This window comes from Chenopodium album, chromosome 8, assembly GCF_948465745.1.
Source record: "Chenopodium album chromosome 8, dcCheAlbu1.1, whole genome shotgun sequence".
NCBI classification, from domain to species: domain Eukaryota; kingdom Viridiplantae; phylum Streptophyta; class Magnoliopsida; order Caryophyllales; family Amaranthaceae; genus Chenopodium; species Chenopodium album.
Genome location: NC_137841.1, coordinates 71,052,613 through 71,069,694, shown reverse-complemented (window position 1 = coordinate 71,069,694; position 17,082 = coordinate 71,052,613). Strand labels below are relative to the sequence as shown.

The 17,082-nt window shown below is 36.5% G+C and overlaps 2 protein-coding genes across 2 annotated transcripts; both read right to left on the bottom strand.

The window, feature by feature from the left end:
* Positions 1-901: 901 nt before the first annotated feature.
* On the bottom strand, positions 902-9,438 carry LOC145642216 (zinc finger CCCH domain-containing protein 41-like). Its single transcript, XM_081693324.1, has 5 exons — positions 8,959-9,438; positions 5,552-6,295; positions 3,385-4,566; positions 2,312-2,659; positions 902-1,794 (listed from the first exon to the last, which is right to left on the bottom strand). The coding sequence occupies exons 2-5, from the start codon at positions 6,248-6,250 to the stop codon at positions 1,177-1,179; spliced, it is 2,847 nt and encodes a 948-aa protein (XP_081549450.1). The 5' UTR covers positions 6,251-6,295; positions 8,959-9,438; the 3' UTR covers positions 902-1,176.
* A 1,896-nt stretch (positions 9,439-11,334) lies between these two features.
* Positions 11,335-14,626, bottom strand: LOC145642212 (uncharacterized). Its single transcript, XM_081693318.1, has 6 exons — positions 13,923-14,626; positions 13,108-13,358; positions 12,612-12,987; positions 12,391-12,522; positions 12,141-12,316; positions 11,335-11,626 (listed from the first exon to the last, which is right to left on the bottom strand). The coding sequence occupies exons 1-6, from the start codon at positions 14,469-14,471 to the stop codon at positions 11,503-11,505; spliced, it is 1,608 nt and encodes a 535-aa protein (XP_081549444.1). The 5' UTR covers positions 14,472-14,626; the 3' UTR covers positions 11,335-11,502.
* Positions 14,627-17,082: the final 2,456 nt, after the last annotated feature.

Genomic DNA, 17,082 nt, shown 5'->3' with positions numbered 1-17,082 from the left:
ATACCCTTTAAATCCAAAGCATTGAATCTCCTTTATACTTTTGTATAGAAATTTAAATGAATCTAACAACACCTACATGACAATAATATACCATTAAGTATAAAATTTAGTGGATTTAACAACACCCTACTAATAAGTAATACTTCCTCCGTTCTTGTAATGTTTCAACAACTAGGTTTTCACTATTCATCACGCTTGTTTGACCGCATATTATAATTTATACGTGAAGAAAAATAAATTCATTCGAGATCTTGTTAGATTCGTCTCGTAAAATACTTTCACAACATCAACATTTTATAATTTATACTCTTATATAATTATAGATATTTAGCATACAAAATGTGTTTTGGAATGCGTAATTTTAATCATATTGCAATGTTTGTAGCAGAGGAAGTAACTATCTATAAAAAGATAATACGAAGTACGGAGTACTTATTTAAGAAAAGAATACTTCCACTACCAACATAAAATAGAATTAAAACTAAATAAATTAAGCGAAGGACACAAAGGAAGTTCATTTAAAAGATGTTTTTGTACAACTAGCTTATATAGCATAAATTAGCTTTTTTTTTTTTTTTTTCCTGAAAAAATAGCATAAATTAGTTGGTAATTCCTTTGCTTATCTAATGAGAGGTTTTTTATTATCATTGGTGAGGTAACATTTAGCCTAGCATCAATTAGACTCCCCCGAATAACAACATATTTCAACTAGCAATGGAACATAAAGAAGAAGGCCTAACAAAGTTACAGGCAGAGGCTTATGCGCTGTTGAACTGTCATAGTGTCAAGGGGTTTGCTTAGACGCGGATAGAAGTTCTCCTCACCAAACAGGATCTGACTGGCTCACAATAATAGCCTCATTTCATGCTATGTAACAAGGAATTATACATTTCAATTGATATACATAAACTACCATGAATTACTTCCTAAAAGAGATAAACAATGCAATTTATCTTCTGTTTGTGGAACAGTATAAATGTTTAAATACTATGGAAGTACAAAAGAGGGAAAGAGGACTGAGAACTCAATTAACCAATCCTCAAGTGGCGAACTCAAAACTACATTGTTTCTTAAAGAAAGGTGGTTGAATTTTATAGACGAAAATTCAATAGATTTTACAGTTTACCTGGCTGTACAAAGTCTCAAAATTTTGACATCCCTGGACAAGTTTTACCTTCAGGCAAGTCTTTCTTCAGCAAGTAGTTTTGGACTGACTCTCAAATCTTCATCCACCTCAATGAAGCTATCTTCTTCCTCTTGCACTTCAAAACCTCCGTTTTCTGGCTTGGCTGTTTCTAGGGGAATATAATTTGCTGATTTATCGGGAGACTGAACTTCAAAAATGAAATCCCTTTCAACAGTAGCTGCTGGAGAACTTACTTTGCCATTAGACCTGGAGCTATCACCAGAAAGTTCATTTGATGACTTACAAGGAGATGAATTACTCTCTTTGTGGCCCAATGCAGACTGAGAATTATCAAGCTTTGTTTTATCCTCAGACTGAACTTCAACATTTAGAATACCTCTGAGGGCCGAGGAACTTTCCCCACTACTTCGACTAGTACTAGGAATACTTGAAGTTATCCATGAGAACTGTAAATTGTATCCATCCCAAGATTTACCATTCAGGAATGCCCTTTCAGCTGACTGACGGGTCGCAAAGCTTACACGAGCAGAGCAGTGCTTCATTGCCTCAGAATCACCATCTTTAGGAATCTCTTCCTCACCAGAGTCTTCAATCTCCACATTAGATACAGCACCGTATGTTGAAAAATGATCCCTTAAAGCAACCACCTAGTAGACATGAGAAAAATGACACTTTTACTTTTAAGCTTACTTGTAAAAACAGCTGAGAACTCAGAGCACATGTTGGGAGGTGCAAAACAGCGTATCTAATACCATCTACAAATGATGAAGGGAATTACACACCTATGCCATAATTAGGCAAAATAAATGCATACTAGACATGTAAAGGGTATGCAAGTACCTTCATCATAGTAAATTAATCAACCAGCATAGCTATCCCAAGACCTCATGCAACAACATTTAAGGACTATAAGCAGGAACTTAACTGTTGTAACATATTCCACTCAAAGGCTGAACACCAAACACAGCAGGAAAAAAAAAGTAAAGAGAGCTCTGGAAATTATCCAAGAGTTATTCAACCGTACCTTAATCCTCAATTAAGGGAACGCAAGAAAAGACGAATAAGACTATAACATACCAGCATAATAATTAATAAAGGTACGAACACATGCAAAGTAACAGCACCAGCTTTTTGTTTGGGAGAGTGGGGAGGAGCAATACTCACATTTGCCAAACCGAATGGTAAAGGTGCATTGATTCTAAATGTTGTAGGCCGGTTATCCAATTTATATCTATTCAAAGGAAAAGGAATTGCAGAAGTTGCCATTGGACGAACTGCATTCTTCAAGGTTGAAGGATCCAGGGCATTAGCTGAATTTGTTCTGGATCTCTGAGATGTAATGTTTTCAGTATTAACCATCTTATCTGCTGATACCTCATCCTTCAATAATGGTCCAGAAACATTAGCATCAGCTGACTTTGTGTTTGCAGTTTTCACCAAATCGGTCACTGTGTCAACTGGTTGCTCCTTCGATGCTTGCTCAGTTGATACTTCACCCTTGACTCCTGTAGCCTGCACACAATAACTTATAAGCATAGAATACTTCATATCTCTACTCCTAATTGACATAGAGGCCTAGAAACTCATGCCATCATGGTTTTGTTTACGCAAATAAAATCCCTCAGAAGAATCCAGTAAAACTTTACAACTGTTCCATTCAGGCATACTATTTGGTCTGGTTTCAAATTGTCAGAGAGCAATCAGAGCATAACTGCCTTTCACTTGGTTTCTATCAAGATTTGCCAATTTCCAAGGACATCCAAACAGGTTCTTCAGCATAATTTAATGACCCAATTGCCTTGGGCAATTGCTGGTGATCCAGGAGTCTACCTATCAATTTCCATCAATATTTCCATTGGCATCTTGAAGGGGTCATTGGATGTTCAAGTATGAATAACGGACAGTATAAGAGACAATAAATGTAAGGCATTATGGTCCAATGATTTAAGGAAACACTTAAACACCCAAAGACAAGAAGTCAAAATTCACAGCATAATGCAAAAATAAAAATGAATAAATAAATAAAAATTCCAGTGTTTCTCCTTATCTAGGCTAAACTAATTCACTACGCCAATTTACTCTAATTAATATCAGAAGCATTAAAAGACTACAGTAGAAATGCAATTAGTCATGTTACAACATGTATAATTTCATGTTGGACACATAAACACAAAAAACTTGGAAATTTCAACACAAATGAGGTAAACAATGAAGATTCAAGTATGAAATACACTTACTTGTTTAGCAAGTTTTTCCAACTGTCTGCGAAATTCATTCCTCCTCTGTTCCAGCATCTCCTGTTTTTTACGTAGCTCCTCCCTCATAACCTCCAAATTTTCCATCTTTTTCTGCACTGGTGGTGTCATCTTAGGACTGTTTGCAGCAGTTGGTTTATAGTCATGGCCAACGGTCACAAAGCTAGCTGGTGGTTTAGTCACACCTACTTTTATAGCAGCATGTTGGACATTATCTTTTCCTTTATTCAAAGCAGACAGATGAGATCCTGAAGCAGCTGGCACAGCCTGAGGCGTCATCACAGTGTTAGCACTGTTTGTACCCTCATCAGCTATGCTATCTCTATTTGCCCACCATAACTTAATAAACCGGCTGCCCATCACAGCATCAGGTGCCTTCAACGCTCTCTCTGCCTCTTCCCTTTTAGAAAATTGCACAAAAGCGCGTTCACTATTTGCTGGAATGTAAATATCAATTACTTCTCCAAATTTTCTAAAATGGGAGAGAAGGTTTTCTCTCTTGTTGTCTTTCAGGGGAATACAATTGACAAATAGAGTACGTTGGGCCTTTTGAGATGGTTTTCTAGAATTAGCCCCGGCATCAATTTGCATCTTGGAAGTTGAACCAACAACTTTCATGCCAAAAGGTCCTCCATTGTTTTGCTTTCCTAAATGAGAAGTCCCTTGCACGCTGATTGATGCCTCACGGATCTCTTTTGATTTACTTTCAGGATATTCTGATGGCTTTGTCCTAAAGTCAAATTTCTCTTTAAGCTCCAGCTTATTCTTTGAATTATTAAGTCGCCCCCAAACAGTTGCACTGGTGCTTTGTGAACCAATACCTGCCCCACTACTGCGGATTACACGATCAGTAAGGTCTGCATCCATAAAGGGTTCAGATTCATCAAAGTTGGGTGGTTGCAATCTAAGTGGAGTTGATGTTTCATTACTATCATTATTCCACAAAGGCTGATCAGGGTCATACACATCAGCTCCACCAGCATTAGCAGCACTGGCCAAGCTCTCATCATCAAAAGCAGACTTGCTTGTTTTATTGTGTATACCTCGGCTGTTCATCATAGTACCTGAAGAAACACCAACTGAAGGCATAAACCCACTTCCAGCTGATGCACCCAGCACATGTGCACTTGAGAGTGACACTGGGAGGTTAAACTGTGACAAGCTCTGCAAACAAGGAGAAAAGTATTCAGAAGATATTTAACTAAATTCCGCTGAGTGCTCACAGGATCAAACAATTTTTTCTAGGTACCTAAACAAATGTGTCATTATATATAGTCACAAAGAGACTATACAGCGATCAGTTTGTATGTTGCACAGAACAAGCACATATGCTGTAAAACAACATAGACTAGGAGCCCCAGGGGGGCTTACTGACCACTTTTACTGTTGAAAGAACAGATTCTTAGTCTAGCTATACACACCAACAAAGCCACCAAGCTGGCCTGAATTTATAAATCTCAAATGTGTACCCAAAAAGGCTCCTCTATCAAAAACCAAATGCACAATCACATGTTATAATCAATAATAAGCCTCTTTTACCCGTAAAGGCCGTAATCTTTCATAGTGTTGTCTTATTAAATCTAGTGAAAAAAAAAATGCCACATGAACAATCCTTCCAGAGTTTCAGTAAGCCCCATAAAGGGACAACCAAGCAATAGTCTACCAAAAGTTTCATGTGAGCAGTTATGTATGCCTTAACTTAGGATGATAAACAATATGCCACCAACTTAGGATGATCAAAAGCATTACGCTTAACAAACATCATTCACCTCACAGCAGACTGATTAGAGCTTATGTAACACATAAGCAATGACAAGAAAGAAATCATCTAACATAAATTGTTAACCACATCTCAAGAGAGAGAGAAAAAATAAATAAATAAAATAAATAAACACACAAAGCTTTAAAGCTGATGCATGCCACTTCAAAAACAGGGTTTAATTTTGATTATTCCAATCCCACCCCTCCTAAGCACAAACCAAGCAAGGAGAGTCAGAAAGAAAGTAAGTTAGCTCAAATCATCCGGGAACGGTCTATTTAAATGAAATAAATTGTGCAGAAACCAGTACGAATTAATGTAAAGCATCATAAACAAGGAATTTGCAAATTTGTTACAATTGGTTATTTCTGCAAGAATCAGTACACATACCTGCACATCTTCAACAACAATTCGATTGACACCATGCTCCATTGGACACATATCACCTCTCAAACAAAAACCACGCTCCTCAAAGTCTCTACAGCGTTGACGCTGAATTCCCATGTTGAGTGAAGAGTTCAACGGTGGTCTGAGGATTCCTGGCAGCCCGAGTGGATTGATTGCATCTATTGCCCCATTTGGGATTGCAGGAAGTAGTCCAAAGCCATTCCAGGATGCACTTTGTACACTTGGAACATTAGGCAACCCTCTTCCTGTGAACATAGCTGATTGAATAGAGCCTGGGTGAGCCATTTGGGAAGCAAGATCTACAGTGCCAAACCGTGAATCACGTTGGAAATCTCTACCCCTTCCTCTGCCAGAACCATACTCACTAGGGAACCGGGAGAAATTTACTCCAGGAGGCCGTCTCTTTTCAAATTTTGTGAAGTCCCTATCTAAACCATAGTGAGATTGGGGATCACTCTGTCCATTTTCAAAAGTCCTGCTGCGCTTTCTGTACGGTTGTGACAAAGGTTGTTCTAGCAGATCTCTCTCCAAGGATTGAGACCTAGTCTCCCGCCTACGATGCTTATGGTTGCGATCATCATCATCATCATCACTAATTTCCTTCTCATCTGGATCACTGACACAGTCAGGAGGAACAACGCCACCAGATTTCAGAGACGGACTTTTCAGCTCCATATCCATCCCAGTTCAAAGTAAGATATTACAGCTTCCTTATCTTTAGTGTATCTGTATAGTCCAATTCACAATTAGGTAATATAAAAACCAATTATACTATGTTTAACATAGGCAACTAGATGCACTAGTACCACCATAGAACACAACAATAAATGTGGGTGAGCAGACAGACAGTTAAGCATGAAGTATGAACATCCTAGCAGTGTACATTAGAGAAAGAGCACCAAAATCAGTATTGTAGCAGCGCATAATAGGCACCGAAAAGTAAAAGATAATCCAGAATGAAAGGAACCCAGGCAATGCAAAGACATCCCACTATAACTAACACTTCTTTCCTGCTCATCACAAAACACAAAACAAAACAAAAAAACAAACAAACAAAAAAACAGAGAGAATCTAGCATGCAAAACAAGGATGGTGTTTTAGAAAAAATCATACAAAAGGAAAACTGTAGCGTCCACATATATGCTAGACTTCAATCAGGGAAGAGAGGGTTACAAAGGCAACATAGCACAACAGCTTTGCACAAAAATGACCCTAGTCAAAGGGCTACTGTAAGGACAGCACTCCCAGCTACCCTCCATGAAAATGCTATGCCTTAATTACGGGCAGACGAAATTGACAAAGGAGCAATTCTGCATAAGCATCTCACTGGAAATAAATTTAATTAATTTATTAATTGGACAATAAATTTATAAATTTGAGCCTCCTGAGAAATTATTTGATGATTAAAACCTTGCAAGGGGGTTATATCATAGCCAATGAATGCATTATTGAAAAAAAGGGGACATTGGGATTTCTAAAAACCTTAAAAGTCCATCACCAAGCAGCTAGAATTTTGTAGTTAAAATCCACGGATACGCTGGTTCAAAATCAGTAGGCTACCCTTTTGCAAATCATGAACCCAAACCAATAAAGATCTCTGAGAGAGAGGCTATGGAAAAGGATCATCTACAAGCATCTCTTTATAATCATAGGTCCCAAAAGCATCAATCTGCTATCTATGCAGCAATGAATAAGTTTAATAGTTAACCGCTCAGTCACCTAGAAACGTGATGATAAATGATATGTTAGTCTCTAATTAGATCCTGCCAGCACAGCCAGCACCAAATGGTAATTGTAAGCTCAGTAAATTGTTCCAGCACTAAAAGGCAACTACACTTGAAAAAGGACTCCCTAGCAAAGAATTCGTAGTGTAGGAGAAAGATTGTAAGTCAAGGAAGAAAAGTTTTCTTTCTACCAACCATAAAAAGATTTGGTTCTAATCTAGTTAATCTACCTTGAGTTCTAGCTACCTTTCTGGTTTATCTGATACTGAATCCTGATAAGTAAATGTGTAAACAATTAAAGTGGTCCAGCAAAAAAAAAAAAAAAAACTCACTAATTATACAATTTCACAATCAGTGACCTAACCCTTCTTAGATCCAACTTTCTGAATTATCACATACTTGAAATTTAAAAATGTTCAGTAGCTTGCTAAAAATGATTAAAAGAGTAGTATGTGCAAGGCCGCTTAGTAATATAATGCAGTACTATTTCTGGTTCACGGAACAAAATATGGTTCCTAAGCGTATTGAGAGAAGTAGGACATTAGGTAAAGATAGACCGCCTACAAGGCTCTAGGGTGAAGGCAGCAGCTCAAAACTTCAAACCCTCCCTCTAGAACAATTTTTAAGTAAAAAATTAATAATAAAAAAAAAATAAATAAATAAAAAAAAAAAAATGCAGGCAATATGCACGGCAATTCATGAAGATTCGAGATATTGATCATGGCTTGCAGTGAACCAATGTGCCAACTAGAGGCCAAAGCGACTAGTATTTCCATTACCAAGCGTCTCAGACTCACCAATAACTTTTGACATACTCATATGGCCATATTGGACACCATATGTCCGAATCCAACACCTCAAACAGCTACACTTGGTGATCGAAACTTGTTGTAACTAATGAAGGGGAGAAAAGAGGGATAAGCCCATTAGGAAAGCCCAGAGTGAGGTTCTTCCTAAAATCAATAGGCATTAGGAGGAATACTCCAGTTGTAATGACGTGCACGAAACAGTAAGAATCAAAGTTCAGATCTCAACATTCAAAATTCTAGTAAACACTTTCATCTGTGCAAAGTACTACCTCCCTTCCATATTTCACTCAACTTCTCTTAACATATTAATGCACCACAACTAGTCAATTTAGAGTAACAACGGGATAACTAACAACTCCTAAATGGCTTAATCTATATGCACAACTTTAACAGTCCCATATTTTTAAAGAAACTAAGTGCTCGTGATCACATTTCCCTACCCCTAAACAATGAGTCTCTGATTTTTGAAAAAGGCGGTGGGGAAGCACTCGTGATCACATTTCCCAACCCTAAAGAACGTACTATGCAACACCACCGTAACATCCCCATTAACCCGTCCCCACCCCCGGCACTAAAACAAGCACTCGCCCATAATTTTCGAGACATCATCCGATAAATACAAGCAATACACAGAACATCATCTACATTCCCTACTGAGAAATACCAATAACAAAGCTTGAAATTAAAATTATCACAGGAACAACAATTTGCTACAATAAAAACCAACAAATTATATACAAATCAATCAAAATAATAACATACAATTGTTCGGTTTTCTTTAAGTTCTCAATTGACAGTAAAAATAATAATTCCCAGATCTAAAATCAAATGTATGAAATTAAAAACAATTACTTACCAACAAAAATCAGCACTCCAATCAACAATCAATCTCCACCAAGCGAATAATGGGCGAAACAAGTGTGTTATCAATTTCCTTCAATTAGCAACCCTAACCCTCAAATTTCATTCTTTTTAAAGGCAATCAAAAAACAAAAACCCTTGAAAAAGCGGTTCGAGCTTCACCTCAAATTTACATGAAAATAAAAATAAAAAAATCAAATAAAACCCTAAAAATTTACAAATGTCCGATTATCGACATTGAACAACCGCAAACACCGCCATGAAAGCAGGGCGGAGTGACGATGAAGGCGAGAAGCGGAGGAGAGAGAAAAAGTGAAGAAATTCGACAATTGGAGAAGATGACGATTGCTTAGGTTTAGCTGGTTGTGATTTTTTTTTTTATTTTCTTTTTTCTTTAATATTGGTTTTAGTGGGGAAGAAGAAGGTTGGTTCACTTGGTTGTGTTGTGTAATGTGTATGGCTTTTTACAAATAGGGGTTATTAGTATTTTTGCCATTTGATACATACCCTAATTAGAAAGTTATCTTCCTAAATAGGATGTACTCTCATGAAAAGTTTGGATTGCGCGAATTTCTTTGTACAATATGTTGTAAGCTTGTTATGGTCCGTGGCATTTCTGAATAAATATGTAGTTGATTTTAAAAAAAAATAAAAAAAAAAATCTGTTAGTGGTGGAAGACCCTCAAATGATAAGAATTAAGAGGCATAAGGCTAAACAGAGACAAAAAAAGGATATTCCGTGTATGATCCTGCATAGTCTTGAATATTTATATACAAATGGTACTTCGAACTTGGAACGAGCATGAAGAAATCAACGATACTTCTTTATCTTTTGAGTTGTTTAGCCATATCGGTCGGGATCTTTGGTCTCTACCTGGACCCAATGAAAAAAACGAGATCACTTCTTATAGACTCGTGATCGAGAAGGATAAGAAATATGGGGGAAGAGGAGATTTTGAGCTTTCAAAAACCAGTAGAAAGGGGCGTTCTCAAATTGGTTTTGCATTTACAATATTTTTTCTTCTTTTTCTTTTTTGTATAATTGATTGTAAGCACAATGGAGAACGGGATGATATAGATGCAAGTACATATATGTTTATGGAGTTTATCGTTAAAATACAGGTTAAGTGTTTTAATGGATATGATTAGCTATAATGAAAACAAGATTAAGTAATTTCAAATTTATATACAATATCAGTGTTAATGAGAACGAGATTAAGCAATTTCAAATTTATATGAGTTTAGTGTTTCATTGGATTTCGTAAAAACATAAAGACGATATGCTAACCATTGATAACCTTCCATTTGTATTGATTCAATAATAACTATTTTTGGTCAGTGATCATGTAATAACACTTTGGATAAACAACTCTCATAGTTGATCATGTTATTTCACTAGTTTTGCACCTATATCTAGAAGCAAGGCATTGAATATAGTAATATCACCCCACTATATTCACATACAATAAAGATTGCATTTCAATCATTTTTTGGAATATCAAGAAGATTAAAGATTAAGTTTAATGTATAATCCTTCTAAAAAAAAATTTAAATATGATTACATGTAAAAATTTAAAAATCAAGACCTTGTAAAACAAATTTATCAAAATTTAAAAATCAATACCCTGTATTACAATTAAAACAATACAATCAAATGTGAGTCATTGCATGAAATATACTCGCATAAATGAGAATTTTGACAAACAATCTTGTAAATAAAAGATAATTTCACCTTCTCCGAGCATTTAACAACACGATGGTCGTAATAAAAAAGAACATCGAGTGCACTTTCAAATATAACAATCCTTAGACTATAATATTTTTTGCAATGTCAAAAGCCATAAAGATTGAATTTCTTGCTACCATCTTTGCCAAAGATACTTCATTACTTTCCTACTGATGTAAAATTATCTATGACGACTATCAATATTTTGGTATCTCAAAAGCCACAAGGATTGAAATTCGTAATATCAAGTTTGTAAAGATTCTTCAATATTTTCCTCATGACAATGTAAAATCATCCCATGCAATTGTAAATTGGAGCATTTGTGCCAAGATCATTTACTTGATGAAATACTAGTCAAAGTACGTACTTTTGGGTTGTGACTAAATCATATCATTAATCCAATAGTTTAGGGAGTGAGGTATAGCTCAAGTGGTTAAAATTTCCCTCCTAATTTCAGGTGATCCTAGATTCCTAGAATTGACTTTCATCACTTGAAGTTGTGGCTCTCTATACACCTAAAAAAAATCCAATAGTTTAAATTAGGTGTATCAACTTGGGCCTCATTAGAGTTTGGGCTGTAGGTTTTTGGTCTTATGGGCCATAGTACTACTAGTCTATTAGTAACATTTCTGCAAGAACAGAGAATTAGGCAATAAGCACATTGCACATACAATGAAATAAATTTCAATTATATGAGATAAATTTCAGTTTAGTCACCTTAGTTGTTCATAAAGGGCTGATTAACAATAGGATAAATGAAAAGAGTTTGCTTAAAGAGCAAATATTTGGCTAAGGTCATCCAAGATTATCATATCATTCCCACTCTATAGTTGAAGGAGGCTTCGATGTTATGTCTAGAGTAACTCGGTTCACTCCTCGAACATTGTTGGTAATTTTACGGGACACCTGATCAAGGAATTCTGAATCAAAACGATACCTGAAAAATATTAAGCAACAACCATTAGTCAGTCGATATAAAGGCAAATTGACTTACATAGCTTGAATCTACAAAAACAAAACAGTAAGATCAAGGACTATTTGATGTAGGTAATGACTCAAACTTCAACCTAAAGCTGGTGACAAGTATAGTTCATTTTTGCCACTGAATTGGAGGACTAAGGCCAAATTGTACGTTGTAAGTGTCGTGAACATTACATAACCACAACGAAACATCTAAAATCTGCTGTTTATTGTACATGTAGGAGCAATTTCTTAATGTTAGGAGGTTATTCCAACAAACCAAAGTTCTTCAGGAAAATAATGGTCCTTTTCACACGTACACAACATTCAAAAAGGTGTTCAATCAAGCATATTAATGAATTTGAGGACAAGAAGTTCCAAGAATGGTAGCAAACGTCAGAACTGTGTCCATGTGTGTTTTTTTCTAGAAACACAAAGAAGTTTACAGGATTTAAAACATGCAAAATGAACGATAGATGTTCAGTACTTACCAGTCTGCTGTCATCCCATCTTGACTTGTAACAGCTCGCAGGCTTACAACATGAGAATGCGTTCTTTGATCACCTTGAACTCCTACTGAAAGAATGCCCAAGAAAACAGCAAAAGCTTGCCAAATTTCATCATAAAGTCCAGCATCTTTGATTGATTGAATAAAAATCTCATCAACCTGAAGAGCAGAACATTTCATATCAACCTAGGCACATACACAAATTTAAACCATGAAAGGGAGTATCTGCTCACCTGTCTAAGAATTTCCAAATGATTTCCTTCTGTGACATCACCAAGCACACGCACAGCAAGTCCAGGTCCTGGAAATGGATGACGCTTCAAAAAGCCCTCGGGAATATTCAAGATCTTCCCCAATGCACGTACCTTCAAAGAAAACATGAAAAATAAAGAAATTATGATGTGAATTGGAAGAGAACACTATATTTCTCACATCAAGGGGTGTAAACACAAACCTCGTCCTTGAATAAAAGCTTTAGAGGTTCAATGAGCTTCAGCTTCATGTCCTTCGGAAGTCCACCAACATTATGATGACTCTTAATGGTATGGGAGTGATTTCTTCCACTTCCTGGAGGTGGGCAGGATTCAATAACATCTGGATATAAAGTTCCTTGTACTAAGTAAACAGGTTTATTCCCCAATTTTTTCTCTAGCTCCTGGGCAAATTCATCAAAAATACAGATGAATTCTTTTCCAATAATCTTTCTTTTGGTCTCAGGGTCTGCAACGCCCTTCAATTTGCTAAGAAACTGCTCCGATGCATCAACACAAGTGACAGGGAGATGAAGGTGTTCCTCAAAGGTATCCATCACACGTTCTCTCTCTTTGTACCTACACAAACATTATACAAACTAAGATCAAGGCTAAAAAAATACTGCTAGAATACATGGTGCCAGGATATATAACCTAATTCTAATTAGCCTTGTAACAGAAATTAGTGAAAAATCTCACCTTAACAAGCCATTGTCTACAAAAATACAATGAAGCCTGTCTCCTATCGCCTTATGAACAAGAGTAGCAGCGACAGTAGAATCCACACCACCCGATAAAGCACAAATAACATGATCATCAGCACCTACAGTTTCCTTGATAACTTTAATTTCTTCATTCAATACATCCTCCATATTCCAGTCTGCACTTACTCCACAAACATCAAAAAGAAAATACCGCAATGTCTTCATCCCTTGAGTCGAATGTGTAACCTATAGTATGTTCAACAACCTTGTTACTCACTACCAGGCACTTGACAACACTAAACCACAGAAAACCTTTTTTTTTTTTAAAAAAAAAAACATCCATTGACCAGCAAGTTAAGAACTCCCATTAATAGCTACCAAAAACTTAATTAGCCAACAACACCTCATTTCCTCCATTCAATACATTAATCAAACATTCTTCTCTAACAAAACCCGAAATCGGGCCCATGTAATTGCTTTTACAATGTCACATCATACAACAATACATGTATAAGAAACTCATCACAAACTATCAAAATCATTCCTCAAGTCATATTCTTCTCCCATTGAACTTTTTTACATACTACAGTACAATTAACTGAAATACATACAAAAGTTGCCAAATCATACTTTTAACACAGAGCATCTAACAACAGAGCAAAAGGCAAAACAAGATATAAAAATTACACCTTTGCATGATAATCAAATTAACTTAATCATCAACAGCTTTATAACAAAGATCAATTAAATCAATTAATTAACAACAAATAATCAATTATACATTAAATTCAATTTTTTAATCAAATTTACCTCAGGATGATATTGAAGACCATAAAACTTTCTAGAGGGATTCTCAATAGCAGCAACAGCACCTTGCTGACTGACTGCAACAACCTTAAACCCATCAGGAAGTTTCGAAACCTCGTCACCGTGACTCATCCAAACATCCTGCTTATCCCCTTTAATCCTACTCCCAAAAAACGTACTATTCTCAGATATCACCTCAATGTTCATCTTTCCATATTCTTGTCTATCACCAACCTTAACCAAACCCCCAAGTTTCTGCACAATCAACTGTAATCCATAACAGATACCCAGAACATGAACGCCATTTGTTTCGACATATTCGACGAACCCGTCACAGAATACCGGCGCGTCAGGCGCGTGAACACTGTGGGGGCCACCGGAGAGGATGATTACACGTGGGTTTAAGTCGGTGATGGATTTGAGAGGGGAGGTGCCGGAGATGCAGAGAGAGAAAACGGAAAGTGACCGGATTCTTCGGGTGATGAGGTGGGTGTATTGGGAACCGAAATCCAAGATTAAAACTAAGTCGGATTTCACTTTCTGAGCATCCATAATTGATTTTGATGATTGAAGAGAAAAATGAGGATTGAGAGGAGAGAGAAAGAGAGGGTTTAAGAAGGGAAGAAGGCGGGGGTTTGGAGGAAATGAAAGGAAGGATGAGATTTTAGGGTTTTAGAAAGTGATGGCGGGAACCCCGGGTTCACGGGGTCCATTGGTATGTACTTAGAAAACGGCAAGGAAATGAACTAATACTTGTATTGTATTTGTAACGATTTGATATAAAATGGAAAGAAAAAATGTATAATTGTTGCAAATAATATGAAATGAAAGTAGTTATTGTTTTTTATTAATCAAAGAAAAAAAAAAGTTGTTTGTTTATATGTATTAGGGCCTGTTCATATTTACTTATTTTCAGTTCAGTTTAGTTAAGCTCCAATCAATTCAGTTCAGTTCAGCTCAACTCTAATCAGTTCAGTTCAGTTCAGTTCAATTTAGTTCAGTTCAGTTCAGCTCCAATCAGTTCAGTTCAGCTCTAATCAGTTCAGTTCAGTTCAGCTCCAATCAGTTCAGTTCAGTTCAGCTCAGTTCAGTAAATATGAACAGGTCCTTATTGTTTTTACATAAAAATATAAGGAGAGGGAGAGGAAAATTCGTTCGATATCAGAGTATCGGACTAGACCATTTTGAATTAAATTGATACCCCTTTCGTTTCAATATTAATCGCAAACTTTAATTGACATACATGTCAATGCTCAAATTTGATTATTAATATTTGTAATTATATATTATTAAGATATATAAAATGTTAATATAATGAAGAAGAAAAAAAATCTAAACGATAATATTGGTAAAAAAAATAGGGATATTATCAATGGTACACCCGTGGTATTGACTTTTATCAATGATACACCTGTGTTTTTATTATTTATCAACGGTACACCTGTCGTTTGGACTTTTCTCACTAATACACCTATTCCGTTTGAAAAGTTAAAAAACCGTTAAATTTTTAATTTTTTTTTTAAATCTAAATTATTCTAAAATCTTTATAAAAAAAAAAAAAAAAAAAAAAACCCAGCCTCCCTCCCCACCCCATTGCCACCCCATCCTCCCCGTCACCATTGGTCCCCCTCCCCCCCAGCCAGCGGCCGACGCCAAGAGGGTCGCCCGGCGCCGGCCACCCCACCTACGCCCCCCTTTCCCCCATTAAGGCAGCCTACCACCCTCCATTTCCCCCTTATCGTTTCCTGACCCCAATCCCAAAACCACCCCTAACCACCGTTCTCCCGTCGAAAACGCCCCCTTCCTCTCCCCCCCTCCCCTGGAAACCTCCCCTCACCTTTCCCCCTCCCTTAATTGACCCCCTATGGGTCCTAACCCTAAACCACCACCTTATTGAAACCCTAAAACCGCCGGCGAATTAAGGGAGGGTTAGGGCGTTAGAGTCCTTAAGGGGTCGATTAAGGGGGGGGGGGTTTCCGGGGGGAGGTGAAGAGGAGGGGGGCGGTTTCGAGGGGAGGACGGCGTTTAGGGGTGGTTTTGGGATGGGGTTCGGGAAACAAAAAGGGGGGAAAAGAGGGTGGTGGGTTGCCTTGGTGGGGGAAAGGGGGGTGTGGGTGGGGTCGTCGGCTCTCGGCGCTGGCCGCCGGCTGGGTGGGGGAGGAGGGACTGGTGGCGACGGGGAGCAGGGGTGGGGGACGGGTGGCAGTAGGGTGGGGAGAGGGTGGCTGGGTTTTTTTTTTTTTTTTTAAGTTTTTATAATAATTTTTTATTAATCTTAAATTATTATAAAAGCTTTTCCCTTAAAAAAAAAATTTAACACTTTTTTAACGGAATTAACGGAAGAGGTGTATGAGTGAGACAAAGTCAAAACCACAGTTGCATCTCTGATAATTATTAAAAACACGAGTGTATCATTGATAAAAGTCAAAACTACGGGTGTACTATTGATAATTTCCCAAAAAAATATAGTCAAAATATATAAATACTGCAAAAAAAATTAAATTATTACGATTATTATAGAACAGGGGAGTATTTTATTTTTTTGTAACGAAACAAATTAGATTGGTACTAGAAACATTACTCAGTGTATAAGTTGACCCAAATATCAATTTGGTTTTTTTTTTTGTTTTTTTTTTTAAACCAATTTGGTTCTATTTGGTCAGCCTGTTGCATGCTTTTAATCTTTTTATCCGTAATTTTTTTTTTTTTTGAATAGAATCTTTTTATACGTATGATTCTTTATTAGAAAACACATTAAAACATACTCAATAAACATTAAATTTACGTTTTTTTGTTTTTTGTTTTTTGTTTTTTGTTTTTTTTAAAAAAAACAATGACTAATTAACTACCTTCGTAAGTTAAAGGCCCTGTTTGGTAGTTAACTTATTGGGGGTATATTAGCTTATTTGACTAACTTTAGCTGATTGACTAGTCAAACAAGCTAATACAAGTGTTTGGTAGTAAGCTTATTGAAAGAGCTTATTTCACTAAATAAGCTCTTTTTGAAAAAGCTCATTTAGGAGCTTTTTCAATTAGCTTATTCATTAATTATTGTGAAATGACACTTATAACCTCATTTAATTTAAAATTCTATCTAAACTACCTACCCCACAATTAGCTAATCAGTTAATACAATAAGTTAGTCAAATCAGTTAATAAAATC